General features: G+C 48.7%; 6 protein-coding genes across 6 annotated transcripts; 3 read left to right on the top strand and 3 right to left on the bottom strand.

Moving 5' to 3' along the window:
* Window positions 1–826: 826 nt before the first annotated feature.
* On the top strand, window positions 827–2,647 carry BDQ94DRAFT_182714 (Zn(II)2Cys6 transcription factor; the record flags this gene model as incomplete). The annotated part of the gene is made up of 3 exons (XM_026774223.1): window positions 827–975; window positions 1,026–1,061; window positions 1,137–2,647. 3 exons carry the CDS (start codon window positions 827–829, stop codon window positions 2,596–2,598), a joined length of 1,647 nt encoding a protein of 548 aa, XP_026630378.1. The 3' UTR covers window positions 2,599–2,647.
* A 132-nt stretch (window positions 2,648–2,779) lies between these two features.
* Window positions 2,780–5,787, bottom strand: BDQ94DRAFT_182716 (uncharacterized protein; the record flags this gene model as incomplete). Its single annotated transcript, XM_026774224.1, has 5 exons — window positions 2,780–3,118; window positions 3,191–3,333; window positions 3,435–3,770; window positions 3,822–4,059; window positions 4,115–5,787. 5 exons carry the CDS (start codon window positions 5,785–5,787, stop codon window positions 2,893–2,895), a joined length of 2,616 nt encoding a protein of 871 aa, XP_026630379.1. The 3' UTR covers window positions 2,780–2,892.
* A 396-nt stretch (window positions 5,788–6,183) lies between these two features.
* BDQ94DRAFT_166564 (uncharacterized protein) lies at window positions 6,184–7,170 on the bottom strand (the record flags this gene model as incomplete). The annotated part of the gene is made up of 1 exon (XM_026770577.1): window positions 6,184–7,170. The coding sequence occupies one exon, from the start codon at window positions 7,168–7,170 to the stop codon at window positions 6,184–6,186; it is 987 nt and encodes a 328-aa protein (XP_026630380.1).
* Window positions 7,171–7,953: 783 nt separating this feature from the next.
* BDQ94DRAFT_166565 (glycoside hydrolase) lies at window positions 7,954–9,861 on the bottom strand (the record flags this gene model as incomplete). The annotated part of the gene is made up of 6 exons (XM_026770578.1): window positions 7,954–8,555; window positions 8,608–8,695; window positions 8,747–9,192; window positions 9,248–9,367; window positions 9,426–9,592; window positions 9,653–9,861. The coding sequence occupies 6 exons, from the start codon at window positions 9,859–9,861 to the stop codon at window positions 7,954–7,956; spliced, it is 1,632 nt and encodes a 543-aa protein (XP_026630381.1).
* A 400-nt stretch (window positions 9,862–10,261) lies between these two features.
* Window positions 10,262–12,245, top strand: BDQ94DRAFT_166566 (SGNH/GDSL hydrolase family protein; the record flags this gene model as incomplete). Its single annotated transcript, XM_026770579.1, has 2 exons — window positions 10,262–10,645; window positions 10,710–12,245. 2 exons carry the CDS (start codon window positions 10,262–10,264, stop codon window positions 12,243–12,245), a joined length of 1,920 nt encoding a protein of 639 aa, XP_026630382.1.
* Window positions 12,246–12,776: 531 nt separating this feature from the next.
* Window positions 12,777–14,473, top strand: BDQ94DRAFT_156974 (kinase domain protein; the record flags this gene model as incomplete). The annotated part of the gene is made up of 5 exons (XM_026768686.1): window positions 12,777–13,105; window positions 13,180–13,520; window positions 13,575–13,924; window positions 13,987–14,227; window positions 14,298–14,473. 5 exons carry the CDS (start codon window positions 12,777–12,779, stop codon window positions 14,471–14,473), a joined length of 1,437 nt encoding a protein of 478 aa, XP_026630383.1.
* Between the last annotated feature and the right edge of the window lie 771 nt (window positions 14,474–15,244).

The raw sequence follows: 15,244 nt of genomic DNA on the forward strand, positions 1-15,244 counted from the left end.
TCCGCGATAATGTGTCTAGCTTCTGTAGCGATGCCAGAGACAGGTCTGTCGTTATGTTTTCGAGATACTTGCAAAATCGAGGAAAGGAGCAGTCGTATATGGCTTTGCAGGTGAGACGGAAAGAACATAAGGCTGAGCAGTCTAAGCAAGCGCTTATTAAAAGCAAGAGTTCAGGTGGCAGGGTGCAAAAGGGCGAAGAAATGGACATCTACGGACTCATGAGGACTGCTTGGAGGGAAGAGAGGAAGAGTTCGGTGCTTCAGCAAGGCTGGGAGGATAACTTGGTAAGTTTGTATACTAACCTACCAGCTAACTTACAGTTATGGCAAAGGACGGAGAACATCCCCGCATTCTAGCTTACATCAGCAGGGCCAGGGGATCCTTTCTAACTATTTGAGAATTGGGCTTAGTAGCGTTATTGCTGGACTGTTAGTACTTTCATCATCTCTACGCAGAAGAAGGTCCTCTAAGCTTATGGCTGGTCAATTTTCGGTCTCCAGAAGAGACAGTATGGAGTATCCCGTAGACCTCTTGTGGGCACATACGTACATCCAACATTCGTAGGCATATGCCAGACGCGAATATACAGAGTGAATGAATATTACTTCGATTTATGCGGCTGGGATCAACCTATAATGGCCTGCTTTCCTCTAACCGAAGAGGCAGGCGCACCTGAACTGCACCTTTTGAGGGCCGCGATTTCCCAATCCAGTAGTAAACACTTCACCACATCCAGTTAGCGTGAATCCTTCTCTAGATAGTCCCAATCTTGCTCACTCAGCGACACAGGCACTCTCGTTGATACCTCCATCCTGATCATGTCGAAATGCGCAATCCTCAATCCTCGAAGAAGGATAAACAAGTTACTACGTCGCTGAATGCGCTCAAAGAGAGTAGTTCGCGTCTGAACCGGTCGGGGAAATCCCGAATAAGACATTGGGCCCCCAAAGTGAAGACTGGTTGTATGACATGCCGGTAAGCTTCATAACTCTGCCGCTGGAACATGGAGTCGTTGACGCAGGCAGAATCCGGAGAGTGAAATGTGACGAGACAAAACCCGCGTTAGTACTCTTCCATGACTGATTATAGGAAAGATACTATTATAGTCCGGGCTGCTGACGGTTATAGCTCGGTAGTTGCCAGCGATGCTCTTCCACCGGAAGAAAATGCGATGGCTACAATTTGATCCCCCAAAAGCCGCCCACCCCGGCCCTCGGTCTGATTCAAATGCCTTCCTATTGGGAGCTAGTGTCAGGCGACCGTGTAGAAACCGAGAGTTTTCGGTTCTTTCACTCAGTCACTACGCCCGATTTGGCTGGCTTCTTCGACCAGGGCCGCTGGGCTCGCAGATTGCTCCAAATGTCGCATCAGTACCCGGTTCTGTGGCATGCCATGACCGCGGTGGCCTGCATTCACCGAGACTTCATGACCAACACCACGCCTATTACCGTCTCACGGTCGCAGGATAGCCTCCAGGTGAGGCTTGCGTTGCAGCAGTGGAACAAGTCCATTCAAAGACTACAAGAACTGCTGTCAGAACGGGTTTTGACCAAATTTGACAGACTGGTCATCCTTAGTGTTTGTATCTTATTCATTACCATGGCGAGCTTGCAGGGCCGCCAGTGGCAGGCTTTCGTGCACATCAACAGCGGACTGAAACTAATTCATCAGTGGAATTTCGCGGACCAAGACAAAAGCCAGAGAGATGAGGGTTTAGATATGGATGTGTTGCTTGTCTTGTTCACCCAACTGGACTCGCAAGCGCGCCCCTACCTTCCTAGCCTTTCGAATAGCCTTCACTGGACGGACAAGCAGATTATTTTGTCGTCGTCTACCATCCCCTTCAAGACTTTGCTGGAAGCGTGTGTTGCTTTGGAGGTGCATTTTAACAGTATGATGCAAATTTTCACAAGCACATCCATATATATCAATGGTCCAGATGCTGGGATTCAGATCAAGAAACAGCAGTGCCTTATTGATCTTACTGAATGGGATGCCAGGCTCGACAGATATCTCGAAACAAAACCACACCCAGAAGGTGGGAAGGCTTTGAAACTTCTCTACGCCCGGCGCAGACTCGCACAAGTGGCTCTGTCTATGGACCTGACAAAAGGCGAACTAGCTCACGACGACTTCGTCGAGGATTACGCATATATGCTCGAGTTGATGGGCTACATTCTAGAAGACCCCATGGATTCCTTAGACAGCCAGCCTGGGAATATAGACCGGCCACAAAAAATGAGCTTCCGCCTAGAGACGATCACGACGGAGCCATTATTCCTGATTGCACTCCGCTGTCGCGAACCCACGATCAGGCGGCAGGCGATCCGTCTACTTAGACAGTACCCGCGGCGCGAAGGCATCTGCGAGGGCATGGCAGCCCTGAAGATTGCGGAGCGAGTGATGGAAATTGAAGAGGAATGCTTGACCAGTCCTGAAAACGCTTGCGTTCATGGAAAGTGGATATGTGAGAACCACCGGGTGACTTGGCTACAGTTCTTCCTGGTTCATGATCGGCAGGCGCGGACTGTGATGCACACTCGGGAGGACTTGCTGCACGGTCGGCCTGGAAGAGAAATTCTGACGACTTATTGGTGATTTTATTTGGTATAAAGATATGTATATAGATAGACGGCATGCTGCACAGGCTACCTGCTATGAGTTATGAGGAAGACGGCAGGAATGTATATACCATTTCAGATCTACCAATGCTGCAGAGCAGTAATTAGATATTACTTACTAAATATATGAATGATTTGTAGAGACGATCATACAAACACTGTATTATCTCATAGCAACATATCAAGATTACGTATTACCGATGATGTATCAACAAAATTATCCATCCTCCACATAAACATTCACTCCCTCCTTACCCAACAACTCCTACCATTAATTTCTTCCCCCCACAATAGTAACCATCCCAGTGCTAACAGAAGTACCAGGCACAGTACTCGAAGCAGTGGTAGTAGACATAGACAAAACCCCTACACAGATCTCCATATCAGGAACCAACCCCTCAAGACAATTTCTCTTTCCCGAGAGGGCCGGATTCCAGGTATACAGATCTGCCATGGTGATGCCGTTGAAGTGGATGATGTCGTAGCAGTCATCGTGACTATTATCATTAGTTTCGTCATAGCGTGATTTGAGATTGAGGATAAGAGGGTATAGGTAGAGGGTTACTCACACCGACACAAGCCACCACTTATTACAGTCCTTAGTGACGCCCGGTTGGCGCGGATGAGCGGTGGGGAAGGTCACGGTGGTGGATACGGGTCTTGTGCGGGTTTTGGGAGTGCTGGGGTCGGCGATGCAGTAGTAGTAGCCGTTCTATATCATATCGCGAGTTGAGTTATATTGTGAATTCAAAAAATAAAATAAAAAAAAAAAAAAAAGGAAGAAGGATATTGGGGAAAGGGAAAAATACATACCTCCAAACCAATGCATTTAACACCGACAGCAGGATTCCACGCCACAAACTGGGCCTTATCGAATGTGCCGAACATCTCCACGATCAAATCGCACGTGTCACCATCTTCCTTCTTGTACCAGGCTGTGCAGTTCTTGGCTGTGCCCGCCTTTATTGGATAGGGTTGGTTAGTGAAGGTGGGTGGGAAGGGGAGGTTGGTGCTGTTGTAGGCTGCGATGCAGTAGAAGTAGCCTGGTAGGATACCGGAGCAGTCTGCTTTTAGGGCTGGGTTCCATTCGAACAGGAGGGGGAATTTCAGCATGGGATTGCTGGCGAGGATTTGGTCGCAGGTGTCGGACTGGGTTCGTCAGTAATGTAGGTATGTATGTGTGTGGTAAATAATACTTACAGGCTGAGCTTCGTAGAAGGCTGAACAGCTTGGAGCAAGACCAGGTTGGGTTTTGGTGGGTGGGTAAACGGCCGTCTCCGTCGGAAGGGGACGCGGCGTCCAGGGAGTGGGATCGGGGACGGTGCCATTGGTGGTCGGATAGATTATGGTGAGAGCGGGGCGTTTGATACCCACGCACACCCAGTAGCCGGCGATGGGGTAGTCGCAGTCTGCTTTAAGGTCGGGGTTCCATTCCAGTCTGGGATTTTTTATGTTAGATAGGACTGACTCGGGTAGGAAGGATGGGTACTTACAGCTCGTCCATGGTGATGCTGTTGCCGTGGCGCTGGTAAATTGATCTGCAGGTGTCTCCTGGCGCCACTAGATGCCATTTGTCACAGTTTTTGGGCTGGCCGGGGTGGGTTTTGGTCGGAGGCCATGCGGTGTCAATGGGCGTTATGGTCTGGTTGTATGTGGTGATGGGATTGCGGGTTGAGTAGGTCGCGTTGGTCGTGACCATTGTGCTAGGAGTAGGTGTGATAGAGGGCGAACGGGGGGTTGTTGAGGTTACAGTCCTGGGAGTGGTGGGAGCGCTTGGACTGGTCAACGTAGTTGAAGTGTCAGAAGTACTTGAAGTCACAGTGGTCGAAGCACTCGAAGTCGAAGTGGTGGAACTAGACGTGGTCGATGGGGGCAGGGCCGTTGTCGATGTAGTTAAAGTACCAAGAGTTGTAGACGGGCTAACGGTCGTAGTCAGAGTAGTAGTAACTATTACAGTAGTCTGACCATTCGAAGTCAAAGTTGTAGTGAAAGTAAGAGTGGTGGTGAAAGTGGTGAAAACTGTCGTAGGTGCCAAGCTAGTCGAAGTGGTCGACATGCTAGTAGTCCAAGCAGTAGAGGTAGTAGATGTGTGAAGGGCAGTTGTCGAAGTGGTGGACGTAGTTGAAGTGGTTAAACTTGTTGAAGTCGAAGCTGAAGTCGCTGTCGCTGTCACAGTCGATGTCAAAGTCGGGGCAACCGGTCCAACGCCCACACAGTACGCATAATCTGGCCAGAAATTGACCAAGCAGTCTAGAGAGACAGCCGGATTCCACTGTTGAAATTGTTGGGGGCTGATACCAAAAGCCTTCTCGACAGCATAGCAAGTATCACCCTTTTTGGCAGTATAAAACTGGATGCAATTTGGGGCAATGCCTGGCATAGTAGGACCATGAGGACCATTTCCGGCTGGCCCAACACCCACACAATAAGCATATCCGGCCCAGAAGTTGACCAGACAGTCCAAAGAAACAGCGGGATTCCACTGCTGAAACTGCTGCGGAGTGAGCCCGAATGCTTTCTCTACTGCATAACAATTATCTCCCTTTTGGGCAGTGTACCACCGGTTACAGTTTGCTGCAATGCCAGTCATGGTTGGGGCATGAGGAGCAGTGTCTGCAGATGTTGGGATTGCTACTGGACCAATTCCCACGCAGTAGGCGTAGCCCGGCCAGAAGTTGACCAGACAATCATGGGAGACCGCAGGGTTCCACTGCTGGAATTGCTGCGGAGTGAGCCCAAATACTTTCTCCACTGCATAGCAGTTGTCTCCTTTCTGGGCAGTGTACCAACGGTTGCAATTTACTGCGATACCAGTCATGGTAGGAGCATGAGGAGCAGTGTCTGCAGATGTTGGAGTTGCTGCCGGTCCAACTCCCACGCAGTATGCGAAGCCCGGCCAGAAGTTGACCAGGCAGTCATGGGAGACTGCAGGATTCCACTGTTGGAATTGCTGGGGGGTAAGTCCAAACGCCTTTTCCAACCCATAGCAGGTATCGCCCTTTTTGATGGTGAACCATCGGTTGCAATCGGATGGGGTTCCTGACATGGTTGGGCCAAGAGGGGTGGGATTTGCTATAGTGCCAGCGGCATCGATAGCAGGGGATTGAGCAGCTGCAGTCCATAGCAGTAGCAGCAGGGCAGACAGCCATGTAGGAAGAGTACCCATTATGGTGGATAGTTCCTGGTCAGTGTTGTATTGAGAGAATCTGTAGGGACTGTAGGGAGGAACAAGGAAGGTGGTGAGGAAAAAGAAAATGAGAGGGAGCGGAAAATCAAAGCAGTGGAATTTATGGGAGCTTTACGGCGAAAAATTCTGGGCTGGAGTGAAGGCTCAAAGTGAAGTGAAAGGGATTGAGCAAGAGTCACTGGCTGGCAGGTAATGATTCGATTAACTACAACTTCACTTTGTCATTTCCCACATTAACTCATTCTAACTACGCCATACACATTCGTTCGTCCGAATGGCTTTCCCCCAACAGTGAAAGAACAAGTACAGCCACACTCTCCCTCTCTGACCCTCACTCCATCAGCAGGCTTACCACCCTCTTAGCAAAAGTGGCTTCTAGGTAAAACAGCCGGCGTATGTTCTGAATGTCGAATAGTTAGGGCTTCTGGGATCGTTGAACAGGATCCTCACTGGTGTCCCATACACAGTGTTATAGAGAAGCTTTAAGCCCATTACATCGTCAACACTGGGGGCTTCTGGCTCATCAAAGAGTGTCCCATCCGACAAGGAAAGAGTCACAGAAAATTCAGTCTCCCCACCATTGTGAGAACCGTAAAGCATGATAGAGTCGAAATCAACGCTGGCTTTGTTCGCCCAAGACCCATGGGGAGACATGATCTCATCAAACGGCACAGGAAGCCAATCGATACTTGGAAACCCAATGTTTCGGGCCTGCGTAAAGCTCCTGCAGACGCCATCAACTCCCCAGATCCGGTCCTGTGACATCCCATTGGTCAATTCTTCAAAATTCTTCATTTGGTTGCAGTGAAAGGTGAACACTTGGCTCCCATACAACCAATAATAAGGGTTCTGGTGCTCGTGATACATCCCAAATGAATGTGCGAGCTCATGAGCAAAAGTAGTGACCCGGAACTCCTCTGTGTCCCTGTGATACAAGCATACATACATTGCAGGCTTATTAGGACTCGGATGATTGGACGGGTTTAGATAGTCGTTAGAGGGGAAGCCAATGTCCGTGGCGAACAGTTCGGGGGTGTCGATGACCATCAACTGTTCATGTGGCGTGTTCTGGCATGCATCTCGGCCAACCTCCCTCACTTTGAAATCCTCAGGCAGCCCTGACGCATACCATAATCTCATCGCACTGCGGTAGTAATTATGATATTTCCTCCAGGTTGCCTCGCTTTCGTAGCACAGCTTGATGGTCTTGTCGGGCCAGAGGCGGGACCAGGGCTCTACTGGCTTGACTGAGACCCAATTGGGGAGCATAAATCGAGCATGCTCCCACTCAGGATGGCCAGCATGAACCGTGGGGGCGTTAAGCAGCTGGAGAAGGAGAATTGGAAGGAGAATCGCCCACATCTTGTGGAGTATCATGGCGTTCAAATCGTTCTCCAATGATGGACTTGAGAGGTAAATGTGCAGAACAAGGATCGGAATGGAGGAGGGAGATGATGGGGCGTAATTGCAAGATAGAAGGTGCAGAAGAAGATCATTATAATAGAGTATAAATGCAAAAGACTTACTCAGAATCTCGCCTCCTCTCTCTTTCACTGGAAAGCAGGCCGTTGGTTCACTACAGAAATTCACGACACATGCACGTGCACGGATATTTGTAAAACCCTAATCTAGCACATAATTCGAATACTATCTGGAAGCGCTAATTAATTTGAGATTTTTCGAACTTGCTAGTAATACTTGTAGGCTGAGCAGTGTTAGTCATTCCCAGTATCCTGAAAAGTCACGTCTAACATGCAAATTTTCATATTCTTCCACCCGTAATTCACAGTTCATTCCTGTGCTCCTTCCACTGCTTCTACAGGCTCATAATATCACTTGAGATAATTTTTGTGATGTTAGTTATGTTGAGCTTGCGCAAGCTTGGTAGGTGACACATCTAAACTAAACAGTCACAATCATTCCCCAGCATTCTGGGAATCCACGCCTAACATGCACAATCCCATCATAGTTCAGCCGTCATTTACAATTCATCCTTGTGCTCCCCAGGATACAAATTGAAACAAATGTTATAGTATTAGTTAACTCGAGCTTGCTCGATCTTGCTACTAACATCTGTAAGCTAATCAATCTCAATCATTCCCAGTATTTATTTTGAAAATCCACCCATCAAATTCTAGCCGTCCTTCACAGTTCATCTCTGTGCTCCTTCCTCCACTTCTTCCATCCCAGAATATCATCAACATCATTAGTCCCGGACTCAGGAATAGGGTTCCGCCGAGCAGGGTAGATTCGTGATTTGTTCTTTCCCATAGCCCCCCCTAGAGCGTCAATCATGGTACCATCATCCAGATCTATTGCCCAGACCATAGTCCCCCCAAGGCACCGCTTATTGGCATAGTCCATCTTCATCCGTAGTGTCTCTTGGTTATCGATGGAAACCCATTGATCCTTGTCCCAGGTTACGATGGTAACTGCTGCGTCTTTGTCCAGGGTCATCTCGGTCCCGCCTTTCTGAATGATCTTGTTGACCTCATACGTAGCCAACACGCCCGGTGTGCCGGTACATTCGCCTGCCCGTGCCCCTCCAGAGAACTCACAGCCAGGCTTCTTGCACCCGGGATTCTTCATTGTGAAGCTGCGACCGTAGAAACCTAGTCCAAGGTTAACTCTCTCTGGATTGATGTTATTGCGCCAGAGAAGTTCTAGAGCGCTGTTAATCTCCGTTAGATTGGTATGTGCGAAGGCGTACGGTCCAAGCTGCTTGTTCGTAGAGTCCCAAGTGCCGTCTGCAGATCAGTTAGCAAGGATGAAGTAACTCCGAAACCGCAGCCCGCTTACGAATATCATAAGACATGACGTTAAGGAAATCGACATGCGGCTCGAGATTGACAATGTCGAATCCCCTCAGGTACCAGTATGATGTCGGCTGCAGGAATGTTAACAATCTCATACATATCAGCAGGAGAGCCAATCTTACCAAAGTGATGGAGATCCCATACTTTCTCCCCGTCTGATTCAACTGTGCTCTGAGTCTCTTGACCAGAGTTACAAAATTGACATAATCCTCGGGTCTCCCACCCCGTTCGTCGGTCACAGGGTATTCCCAGTCAATATCTACACCATCAAACCGATTCTTCTGCATAAAGCTAATCAGAGATCCGAAGAACGTATCCTGAGCAGCCTCGGAAGCGGCCAGGTCAGAGAAAGTGGTTCGAGTCGGACCCGGGTCATTGAATGCCCATCCCCCAATGGCAATCCACACCTCGAGATGACTCTGTTGGCGCTTGAGTGCTGTTACGCCCTGGTACAATGACGCTGTGAGATTGTCCATGGGAGCGATGCGGAATGTCTGAGGGTCGATGGAAGCGAACGCGTAGTTGATGTGTGTATAGTAGCCGAGGGGGATATCAGGTGGACCCATATCTGTATGAAGTTGTGTTAGTCTGATGACTCGAAGGAGTGGTATCGAGCAACTCACTTCCACATGGGCGTTCCAAATTCCACCCTTCGTAGTATCCGACTGTCCGCCCTTTGGCACTGGTGCCGCTGCATTGGGGAGACACGACGGTGGCATCGCCACAGAAGTCCTTGGTGGTTCCTGTAGCAGAGTTGTTAGAGGAGATTGGGATAGGAATTAAATGAAGATAAGAACCCACCGCAGAAGCCGAACTTGCTACAACAAACATTTAGCGGACAAGTGGACGCTTGAGACCATTCTTTTCCCCAGCCAGGGTCACACTCGCTCTTGCGATCGCAGTTCGAGGTGCAATTTTTCCCGCAGAACTCGGGGCCAAAACCACAATAACCCGAGCCAGTGGAGTCACTAATTCAGTGGTCAGTTACTCATATATCGAACACAAAGTATACATGACAGGTGTCTCACATGGGTCCGCAGCATCCTATCTTACATCCCTTATTTTTGGCACAGGTGTACCCATCATCACTAGCAAAGGAAGTAGAAAGAAATTGGAAAGGATAGACAGGGTCGAGATTGGACGGAAGAGCTCCCCAAGCGAGATTGTGCGCGAAGACAGCGCTGGAAGTCAGTTGCCAACCGAATAGGCAGAGCAGAAACACCGAAATGACTGACATGTTGACAATGGTAGTTTGACAATGTTGGTAAGGAGAATCTTCGGAGATGAGATGTTGAATCGATGACTATCTTTTTAAGAAGGAAAAGGAACAGTGATTAACCCGGGTTAGGGCCATGGTGCGTTCACGTGTAGTTCATATTTTGCCTGGCTTTCACTTGAAACTGAACTTCACGCGAACAGAGAAGAATTTTTCATAGATATTTGTCATGGAGGATCGTGCCCGTAATCCGTGAATACGCCTCGATAATTTGAGGTGTTAGGGCTACTTACCGCCTCATGCTCCCTCGATATAAACTCGGTATTCTCCTCTTCTACAGCTTTTTTTTTTTTCTTTTCCTATCTCCCTGGTCTCTTCCATCCCATACGCCAGCTCATCTTCAAAGACATCCCGTCCTAGGATGATTTGGTTCATATTCCTGCTGGTGATTCTTGTCACTGGCACTCCCGACATTGATGCTCCTCCTAAAGATAATCCCCCCGAAACTCATCTCCCCATCACAGACCTCACCTTCATCCGCACATGGGCAGCCATTGGCGACAGCTACACAGCAGGTATTGGCGCCGGTGATCTGTGGTCTGACAGAAAAGAGGACTACAAATGTTCCCGCTACGACAAGTCGTATGTAGCCCTCCTGAAACATTTGTTGGGTCCACAGGTGGACAAATTCTCGTACAAAGCATGCAGTGGCGCTCGCACTGGCGACATCTACAACCAGGCCCGGGAGCTTGATAAATTCCACGACCTCATAGTCATGACTGGTGGAGGAAACGACTTGTGCTTGGTATACTAGCCTCTCCTTCTTCATTCATCTCACTATAGTGAACCCTAACTGACAGACTGCGCAGTCCGATATTATCACCACCTGCATCTTTCTCCCATTCAACAACGAAGAAAAGTGCCAGAAGGTCATTGAGTTGGCTCAATATAACATCAAGCAGATCCTCAAGTCCAACGTTCGCGAAGTCCTTGAGGTCGCTGTGGGCAAGGTGAATCAGTTTGGCATCATTATCTACGCCCTCTACGGCCAGTTCTTCAACACGGAGACCGATGACTGCGAGAAGAACCAGGACTGGGCCTTCCCTGGTCTGGCTCCATTCAATGCGTTACCTTTGACCCGCGAGCGTCGTCAGCAATTCAATCAACTGGTTGTCGACACCAACAAGGTCATAAAACAAGCCATCGATGATTTCGTCTTGGAAAAAGGAAAGTACTTCCCAAGAGTGCATATCCGTACCGCCGATTGGGATGCCTTCATGAAAGACGGCCTCAAAGGACAGTTCTGCGCCCCTGAATCAACAGGAAAATATCCCGATCCCATGCAGCCCAACTTGCACTTCTTCAAGCCCGACACCTCCATTGAACGCCACACGGAACTGAAAGCGAAGCGCGACAACATCACCGACACATCCACCTCCTCCTCCTCTACTGACGACCCTCTTTCCTCCTTCTACAACTCCGTCCTCTTCCGCTCGCCCAACCCCCCGGCAGCTGCCCTCCACAAGCTGAACCCCCGCGACCCCAAACCCCCAGGCTGCCCGGGTGACGGGGGTGTAGGATTCGGGCTCCCCGACCGCTGGGGCAAGTACTTCCACCCAAACGAGCTCGGCCACAAGACCATTGCCTCCTTCGTACTAGACGGCATATTTGCCTCACGGGCTGACTTCCTCGGCAGGAAGAACCCCATCTGCCAGCACAGTTTCGACGAATTCCGATGCTGGCAGCAAGACGGCCGAAAGGACTACGCAAGCGCGGACCTCCTGAACAAGAACTACAAGACCTACTGCAAGGAAGTAAAGCCTCCCAAGAAAACAGCAAACTGGAAAGACGAGCGCTGGTTCAACCAACTCACCCCAGAAACGCATTACTTCAGCATCCAACTCAGCGATGGTGCCACTCAGTTCGACTACGGACACTGCATCGAGTCCTTCGAACGTATCATCAACTCCTGCGACGGCAATGATCCGGAGAATCCGCTGAACTGGAAATTCGGGGGTCGCTGGACTCGCGGGAGCTATACTTACGAAGTTAACGTTCAGAACTCGTTCAAGAGACCTTGGCCGCCGACGAAGGAAGTCGGGGGTTTCTGCGATAGTAGTTTCAAGGGGTTTTTCCAAAAATATAATATGAGGGGGAGGGGATGGGCGACTTGGGATGCGGGCCAGGATACGCTCAAGCCGGCTATTACAAGCTGCGTGGGACTGGGACTTACGGGGTGGGACTTTAAGTATTTGGATGAGCCGGACTCTGATGGGAATGAGTGGGTGGCTAGTTTTAATACGCCTATCTTGACGGGTCCTCGGTGCTTTGATAATAATCGGGTGCAGTTCAACGCTGGGGGTTTCACGCGGGGGTGTCATGGGGTGCAGCGACATGATGCTTGAGGTGGATGAAGGGATGGATTAGGGTTACGGTTGAGATAGTCGGGACCGAAGGGGGATGAACTCGCTCATGTGACCGCTCGTGAAGATGAGAACATGTAGTCTAATAGTAGCCAGAGAAATAAGAGAAATCTATCTACTTGCTTGATTATTCTTTGGGTTCTATCTTCTAAAAATAATGGCAAAGATTGCTGTGTTTTAATCTAGTAATGAGTGTGGTGACAGGAATAACTACAGCATCATGATGTATCCGCGCCCGTCCAAACAACTGTCATTGGGAGTTACACAAATCCATATGTGTGTTTGAATCTATTTTTTACTCAGAAAGGAAATATATGGCATTTAGAGCTGCGAATCGTTAGCGTAAGTAAGTTATGTTCTGAAGGTGGTAGAGTAGTAGGGTTGTTTTGGCTGCTTGGCGCCTTAACACATCCCTTCAGCGCCTGCCAAGGATCTTCGGTCTTCGCGCCGGACACCTATAATATCTACCTACCCCATTGCATGATTCATTTAATTATTAGTTCTCTCTTTCCAATGACTTTGTTCATCTCTTCTTTGCTGCTCAGTCTGCACAAAAGATTGGCTCCAAGGTGCTTCTGGCTCTATGAGATGCAGTCCTTAAGTCGTGCAATGAAGCGTATATCCTTCCTTCGCGCCAAACCTTTACAGCTCTCGCGTTCACTATCTACTACGCCTTCCATTCCCCAACACGAACTTGTGGACGAGGAGCTCAGTCCTGGCTACAGTCCCAAACACTATTACCCTGCGAAGCCCGGGGAGGTTCTTGCTGATCATTATCAATTGCTGGTTAAGATTGGATGGGGCGGCGGTTCAACTGTGTGGCTTGCCCGAGATGTCGCAAGGCATGTATTTGACGTTCATACGTACCTGCGGCCACGGCTCGCACTTCTAACTTTTATTCGAGCCATTCGGTTAGATATCGATGGCAGGCTGAGCGCATCGTAGCCCTCAAAATCCTCAACAACAACAATCCCAGGGGCGCCTACCATGAGCGTCGTATTGAAGAACACATCGCTCAGCAGACTCCCTCACACCGCGGTCGTCCGGTTATCCGCAGTTACCTTAAAAGCTTTGAATTGAAAGGTCCCATCGGCAAACATCTCTGTCTAGCCTACGAGCCAGCACGGGAGCCCCTTTGGTTATACCAAAGACGGTTCGAAGGCGACAGGTTCAGTCTGCCGATGGTTAAAGCGTATATTCTTATCATTTTGGCTGGTCTCGACTACTTACATTCGGTGTGCAAGGTTGTCCATACTGGCAAGTCTGTCCACCTGATACCCAAAAGTCATTAACCTAATCCATTGTTGTCAGACCTGAAACTCGACAACATCCTCATACCCTTCGAAAATAATGATATCCTCCCGAGATTCATCAAGGAACAAGAAGAAGCTCAGTCGATGCAATGCAAGATAGACCCGGAAACCGGCCGCGTCATCTACCGCTGTCACAACAACTTCGGACCTCTTGACCCGAGTGGACTAGGCAACATTTACCCCCAAATAACGGATTTTGGCGCCGCTACTCTACTCGGTAACGGTGGAGACGATGGCGCCGTCAAACTAGGTACTCGTCCTATACAACCTGATTATTATCGCGCACCTGAAGTCGTCCTTGGCTGTGGTTGGAGCTATAGCGCAGATATATGGAATCTGGGAGTTATGGTAAGATATACATGCATTCAAAACGTACGTGATGGTCGAATAGTACTCACGTTCTGCAACAGATATGGAATATACTTGAAGGCACAGAGTTGTTCACCCAAGTACAAGATACGGAGGGAAGCTACCTTCCCAGATCACATCTAGCGCAGATGATAGCCCTGCTTGGGTCCCCGCCTAAGAAATTGCTTGTGATGTCAGAATCCATGGCACAGGTTGAGTGGTCACCAGCTATCATAGATGATAGGGGTAACGTCTACAAGAATAATAGGGAATATTTCGGTGGGCCTTTCTTTGATAAAGAAGGTATTGATACCCATTCCCCTTTTCACGACATTATGCATGTATCCTCCGATCCTAATTCATATAACGGCAGGCAACTTCCTCTACAACGATTTAGTACCCGCCCGGAAACTGGAAGATGCAGTCCCATCTCTAGAAACGAGCGACAGGGAAGCTTTCCTATCTTTTATCAAACAGATGCTCACATGGTTGCCTGAGGAACGAAAGACGGCTCGGGAGTTGATGGAGCACCCTTTCCTCAACGATTGAGGGGATGGTGAGCTGTGTTAGTATTACAGTTCAGCCAAGATGCCTATTGCGTTCTCACTAGGGGTCCATCCTACCAGTACTACTTCATATGCTCGCCTCGACTTGTTGGCTCTTAAGATGTGCTCGCGGTAAGGAAAGCAGCAGCTTAGACTGCTCAATCATCAAACGGTCAGAATAAGATATCCCTGAAGGGTATATATAATATTCCACTTTATAATACCGTCTCAATCTGGAGGATTAACCGAATGCGATCCAGACGCTCGGCATCCTTATTGCGGCGGAATTGGAAGGTTCGCTAAGCGTTATATGCGTGTCTTGGCAATACTTTTGGCCATTTACAGCCGGCATTTCCAAGTTCATGATCCGATTATCATCTTCTTTCTAGAAAGGCGGATGCGCATGGCCTGCTTGTGAACTTGATCTCGAGGCATATAGATCATGCTATCTATTTCTGTTCCTTGATGGTAAGCCAGATATGTAATATGATGATGAGAAGAAATTAATGATATAAAGTGTAGACTGTAGCGATGCGGAGTAGTAGCGATGTGCTAAATATATGAACCAATCAGATCAACCAGTCACATATTTAAAGGTACTAACAGTGAAGTACCTTCTAAACAGTCACTTGGTAATTCCCCAAGTATTGTGGAGTATTACTCGACTTGAGGAGACGCTAATGTTCAGATTGTTGTACTAGTTTACGCCTGAGTTATATAATACTCAGTTTATATGATATTATCATGTAAACAATCATCATGATGGTGTCGTGAG

Source organism: Aspergillus welwitschiae (assembly GCF_003344945.1).
Source record: "Aspergillus welwitschiae strain CBS 139.54b unplaced genomic scaffold BDQ94scaffold_4, whole genome shotgun sequence".
Classification (NCBI taxonomy): Eukaryota; Fungi; Ascomycota; class Eurotiomycetes; order Eurotiales; family Aspergillaceae; genus Aspergillus; species Aspergillus welwitschiae.